This window comes from Emys orbicularis, chromosome 4 (assembly GCF_028017835.1).
Source record: "Emys orbicularis isolate rEmyOrb1 chromosome 4, rEmyOrb1.hap1, whole genome shotgun sequence".
NCBI classification, from domain to species: domain Eukaryota; kingdom Metazoa; phylum Chordata; order Testudines; family Emydidae; genus Emys; species Emys orbicularis.
Genome location: NC_088686.1, coordinates 96,170,376 through 96,176,586, shown reverse-complemented (window position 1 = coordinate 96,176,586; position 6,211 = coordinate 96,170,376). Strand labels below are relative to the sequence as shown.

At 51.8% G+C, this 6,211-nt stretch overlaps 1 protein-coding gene across 1 annotated transcript; it reads left to right on the top strand.

The window, feature by feature from the left end:
* Positions 1-3,276: 3,276 nt before the first annotated feature.
* On the top strand, positions 3,277-5,399 carry C4H11orf91 (chromosome 4 C11orf91 homolog). Its single transcript, XM_065403328.1, has 2 exons — positions 3,277-3,667; positions 5,311-5,399. Exons 1-2 carry the CDS (start codon positions 3,277-3,279, stop codon positions 5,397-5,399), a joined length of 480 nt encoding a protein of 159 aa, XP_065259400.1.
* Positions 5,400-6,211: the final 812 nt, after the last annotated feature.

The window sequence follows — 6,211 nt, the reverse complement described above, 5'->3', positions numbered from 1 at the left end:
TGTTTTGGCAGCTGCGGAGAGCCTGGGCCTCTCCACCTGTCCTGGGCGGGGGTCTGGGACACTGCTCGGGGGCTGCTCAGGCCCCTGCCCAGGGCTGGTGTAGGTTCCACCCCAGCTCCCCACAGCTGCCAGCGTGGCTCTCCCTGACCCTGCTACGGCCAGAGTGGGGGTGGGGGGGCTCGGAGCCACAGTCCAGCAATGATAAGAGCCAGGCGGGCAACTGTGGGGAGCCACATTGGACCCTCCACCTGCCCTGGGCAGGGAGCCCGAGCAACCCCCCGGGGCAGCCACCCAGGTCTTCCCTCTCCCACCGGCCAGGCCAGCATGGAGCCCAGCCGGAGAGCCGAGGCAGACCCTCCACCTGCCAGCTGTGCGTGGTGAGAGGAGGGGCTGAGAGCAGCCCCCGGCCGTGTCCCCGACCCCCAGGATTCCTGGCCAGCTGAGGGCAGGAAGAGGGTCCGCGACTCTGCGTGGGCTCCCCACAGCTGCCTCTGGCTCTCCCTGACCGGGCTCCAGTGGGGGAGATGCCTTGGCGCCTCAGCCCGGCCCCTAGTTTAGAGCCCTGCAAATCTGTGGCTATGTGCAGATATCCGCATCCGCAGATAAATTTTTGCAGATAGCGGATCGGATGCGGATACACATTTGTGTATCCATGCAGGGCTCTATTCATTTTATTCAAGAGAAGACTTTAAAAATATGATGGGTTGAATTCACCTCAATGCATGGGGTCCATGCAACACTTAAGCCTACATCAGCAGTTCAATGTGGCTTGTGCAAGCTCAATGCACTGTGGTTAACTTCACCCTATGTGAATTTACTAATTGTGAGAATATGGCCACAAGCCCTAAAGACCTTTCACCCACAGAACAGATTGTATTAAATTGCAATCATCCCTAAAAGGCCCTGTCAATGTGCTTCAAACCTGCCCTGAAGAAACTAAAGTACCAGTAAGGCTGAGAATTTTCAGGCTCCCTATCCCATGGAAAAGGTTGGCCTCTCAGTCTAGATTATCACCAAGACTGCCAATTAGTGCCACACAAAATGGGGAGTTTTGTTATGGGAACACCTGTTCACTGAGTTCAGGATTGAGATCACCAGACTGATTTCACACAGACCACCAACTAGCCATCTAATGTTAATGACATAGGGTCAGATCTTGGAGTCCCTGAACTCCCAAAATTCCCATTGAAATCAATGGGAAATTTACGTGCAGAAGAAATGCAATCTTAGGCCCACAGACGCTTTCAACCTGGGCTCAATTTGAGTAAGCAATCTAAAAGTGAAAGCCACTATGTCATTACTAACTCCCTCCTGCTCCTCCCCCACCCCCAAAAATCCACTTTCCCCTATTCATAAGTGGGCCTAGGGATAGACAGCTAAAAGACTCTTCTTTTAAGGTACTATACTGTCTAATCAGTACTTGCAAAAATGCTGCTTTCAGAGTCTAATCATGCATCCTTGACAGGCAACATCACATTTTCAATAAAGGAAGTTGTGCAGAAGATCCCTTGTCTCACTACATGCACAGTTCTCAGGAGGCATGGAAGTTGTAGCAGGATTTGCTCCATAGGCATTTGAGTGATTTTTAGTAAATTTAGGCGCTACTGGCAATGATAAAGGATACAAAAAGTTTTGACAGAAAGGTAATTTTCAAGTTCAGTGTCCCTTTAAAGTGCAGTTTGACTAGGCATCCAGATTTTCTTGGGACCCTTGGTTGGCTGCTTAAAGACAAAAATAGGTCTCTTCTACTGACTAATTTCTTTAACTTATTTCTGACACAAAGTGGTCTGTAACAGTACTGACTATCTATGGCCATTCCCTTCCAGAATTTATTTAATCAATAGATACCAGAATTGTTTCTGTGAGCATTATCCTTTCCAAGTTACTCTCCTCAGCATCAGGCTGTGGCCTTGGAGAGAGACGCATGTCTCTGTGGGGAAGTGATATTGGATGAAACACAGAATCTCATACCATTAAATCTCTGTCAATATCGTTTATACTCATTTGTTGTAGAAGGACATTTATCGCTATCTGTAACTAAGTGCCATGGGTATAGGGGCATCAGCAGGTAGGGCTGCCAACTTTCTAACAGCAGAAAACTGAACACCCTTGCCTCGCCCCATCTCCGAGGCGCCCCCCCTCGCTCACTCCATCCCCCACCCTTGCTCACTCACTCATTTTCACCAGGCTGGGACAGGGGGATTGGGGTGCGGGAGGGGGTGAGGGCACTAGCTGGTGGTGAGGGCTCTGGGGGTGGAGCCAGGGATGAGGGGTTTGGGGTGCAGGAGAGGGCTCCAGGCTGGGGCAGGGAGTTGGGGTGCAAGAGGGGGTGAGGGTTCTGGGCTGGGAGTGCAGGCACCAGGGTGGGCCCAAAATGAGGGGTTCCGGGTGCGGGAGAGAGCTCCGGACTGGGGCAGGTGTTGGGGCACGGGCTCCTGGTGGCGCTTACCTCAGGGGGCTCCCGGAAGCGGCCGGCACATCCTTCCAGCTTCTAGGCAAAGGAGCGGCTACAGGGCCCAACATGCTGCCTCCACCCTGAGCACCGGCTCCGCAGCTCAGATTGGCTGCAGTTCCTAGCCCATGGGAGTTGTGGACCCGGCGTTTGGGGCGGAGGTAGCACGCATCGCCCCCATGGCTGCCCCCGAGCCGGAGGGACATGCCAGCCACTTCCAGGAGCTGCATGGGGCAGGGAGCCTTCCAGCCCCACTATGCCACCAACCGGACTTTGAATGGTCCGGCCAGTGAGCCGCCAGGGTCCCTTTTCAACCGGGCGTTCCGGTCATAGACGGACACCTGGCAACCCTAGCAGCAGGTCACTGAGAAAGCGGCGCTCTTGGCACCTGCTCCTTGACACAGAGTTAGACTTGGGTCAACAAAAAAGGCCTGTGCCATGCTGAGCTTTGGGGTTTTGCCCAGGAACAGTGTCAATGTCCCACGTGGAATGGAATGAATCCCCCCCCCCGCACAGTCACAAAGGGGCTCCACTCCGTCCCACGCAGGTGCCGCTGGCACCGCTGTGTCCAGTGCCTTTCTCCCAGCACTTGCCTCCACCACCTGGTGCCCCTTCCCCTCCCTCCCACCAAGGGTTACCAATTTTGGTTGGACGTATGTTCCTGGAGATATCATCACATGAATTCCTGGAGACTCCAGGCCAATCCTGGAGGGTTGGGAACCCTACTCCCACCTGACACCCCCTCCCCCCCTCCCCCCCGCTCTGCCGCAGTTCCGCCGTCTCCAGGGCAGCGGCGGTTGGCTGGGGCCGGGGCCGGCGGCGACATGAGCCAGCAGCAGCGGGCGCCGCGGCCTCTGTACTTCCCGTCCCTCTACGACCGCGCGGTGCCCAGCGCCGCCCCGCTGGCAGACTGCGGCCTCTGGCAGAAGCTCTTTGTGCCCCTGCGGGGGGGCGCGGCCGGGCCCCATCGGCCCCCTCCCGGCCTGGGCCCCGCTCCTGCCGCCGCCGTCCGCAGCTGCCCGCGCCCCTGGCCGGCCGGGCTGGCCCCCATCCCCTACGAACCGCTGCGCTTCTTCTGCCCCGCGGCCGACAGCGGCACCGCCCCGCGGGGCCCCGGGCAGCAGCAACCGGACGGGGAGCTCTGCGAGCTGGGCATCCGCCTCAAGGAGCTGGAGCTGCTGGAGCTGACCGGGGACGGCTCCGACCCGCAGCAGTGTGCGTGTGCGGGCATGGCCGGCCCGGAGCGGGGCTGCTACCCCGGCCCGGCCCCGCTAACCCCCTCACCCGCCCACAAGCTTCCCACGTCTCCTGCCAGCCATGGGGGCCACTCCGGCCCAGAGTCCTGGCACACGCCAACCCTCTGCAGGCCAGGGCCCCTCGCTCACAGTGCCCTAAACAAATCCTCTGGATCAGCTTTCCTGGGCTGTAGCTCTCCCTATCCACTAACTGAGGCATGGGCACTGCCCCCCAGCAGTCAGGCCTCTGCAGGCCTGTCCCCAGCCGTAAGCACCCCTCACTCTCTTAGTCCCCACATGAGGGCCCCCAGCGCAGGGGCATGGACCTCATCCCCCATCCTCTGGGCAGGAGCATTCGTACCCCACTCCCTGGCCATGCACATCACTGCATCCAGAGCTGTCTCCCTGGGGGCTACCACTATGCCCTTAACCAGGACAGCACCTATTGAACAGACTGCATGCAACTTCACATCCTCACAGCATTAGATGTTTTGAGAAGTGCTCAGGACTGCTCCCACCTCTGAAAATGCTCACGCTGGCCAGAAAAAACAGTGTTTTTTCCCCCTCCTGTGAAAACGGCATTTCCCTTTATTGAATGTAGAGGTACAGATGGAAGGAAACTTACCTTGCTCTTACAGGTTTCAGCTCTGGCCTGGTCTACACTGGGGGTGGAAAATCAATCTAAGTTACGCAACTTCAGCTACATGAATAACATAGCTGAAGTCGACATACTTATATCTACTTACCGCGGTGTCTTCACTGCGGTAAGTCGACGGCTGACACTTCCCCGTCGACTCCGCCTGTGCCTCTCGCTCCAGTGGAGTACCAGAGTCAATGGGAGAGCGCTCAGTGGTCGATTTATCACGTCTAGACTAAATGTGATAAATCAACCCCCACTGGATCGATTGCTGCCCCTCGATCCAGCGGGTAATGTAGACAAGCCCAGAGTGGTAGCCGTGTTAGTCTGTATCAGGAGTCCTTGGGGCACCTTAGAGACTAACAAATTTGTTTGGGCATGAAGAACTGACCAGGCCCTAGCATTAGTATTGGGATATAGGAGCACTCAGGAGCAGATCACTACTGAAACCAGCATAGGTCAGTAGTGACCTGATGTTCAAAGCTAGTGGTGAAATGCTTTTGGTGTTTTCATTTCAGTTCCAAGTGAGCAAAATGTCCACAGGAAAGGAATAAAAAAGAAGCATGGCTGATAACCATTTTTGGCAGTCTCAGCAGAGAAGCCAATCATTGACTGGACATGAAGATTCTCATCTCTTCCCCCAAGCAGAATCACATTGGCAGGAAAATCTGAAATCTTTCAGGAGAGCTGAAGTCACACAAAAATTAAAAAGAAATTTTAAATCCATAACATACAAAACCTCTAAAATATCTAAAAGAAATTGATATGTAGCTTTAATTCAATTACTTTACCTAAGAATAAATTAATGGATATTCTGTGTGTCAAAATAGTGGATACCTTTTTCCACTTTAATATCTGATTATCTTCAGTGAGTTGTAGTGGTTTACTGAGTTTCACATGAAAGTGTGAGTTTTTTATGAAAACATTTTATATTTACATTTTTAAGTACTAGAGACAAATTAATGTTATGTTCCATTCCTTTCTAGATAAGCTTTTGAAGGCACTAAAAGATGAAAAAGTTCAAGGCATAAAGACAAGACAGAATCTGAAAAAACAGACACCTACATCATCATAAGGATTATTTCAGTTAGCTGTTCTATCATTATGTTACCTTACAGCATTGTAATGGACTCTTCTGTGTGATATATTATTTTACTGATTATATGCTATTCAGTTATACTGCCAAGTTAGAAATTTACAGTATATATTCTCTACTCGGTTTTTTGTACTTTATTTATCCAATACTGAATATTTCAAATACAAAAAATAATCGTTTTGGGGTATTAATCTTTATACGATAACTTGAATATTAATATGTGTTTGGTTTACCATAATAGCAGTGAGAAAAAGAGAAAGTGACATCTTATCTTGCTTATGTTTCAGGATGAGTGTTGATGTCGATCACCTGGTTACAGCTTTACAAAATTGACGAGGTATATTACTGAAGACAAAAGGCATGGATATTGCCTTCCTCAGAAATATCAGGAATTTAACACTGCTGGAGGCAGGATACTAGTCCAGTGACCCAGCATGGTAAAATCCTATGTTCTTATGACAGAAAGCACAATAATTCTAAGATACCATGCAGGTCCCCAAAATACACTAAAATACATACTAAGAACAAGAACACTTTTCCCCAGTCTCTCTCTGATGTACAATATTATGCAATACCTGAGCTTATCACCTCCTGCCATCCTAGCCTGTCTTGCTCCCCAGCATGACCCATTTCCCACTAACTGGTTCATGGGCCTAGGAACAACAGACAGCAATGTAAGGATTTCAGGGTGCAGGTAGATGGGGGTTCCCATTAGAAGGAAGACAGCACCCATTTTCCACACAGTGATCACCCTAAAGCCTAGGAATGTGGTTAATTCCTAGATAGCTTAC

What these genes read in the sequence shown, in the direction of transcription:
- C4H11orf91 (XM_065403328.1), top strand. Translation starts at nt 3,277, where the DNA reads ATGAGCCAGCAGCAGCGGGCGCCGCGGCCTCTGTACTTCCCGTCCCTC. An exon ending in CGGCTCCGACCCGCAGCAGT is followed by an intron (nt 3,668 to 5,310) that starts GTGCGTGTGCGG and finishes ATTCCTTTCTAG; the next exon opens with ATAAGCTTTTGAAGGCACTA.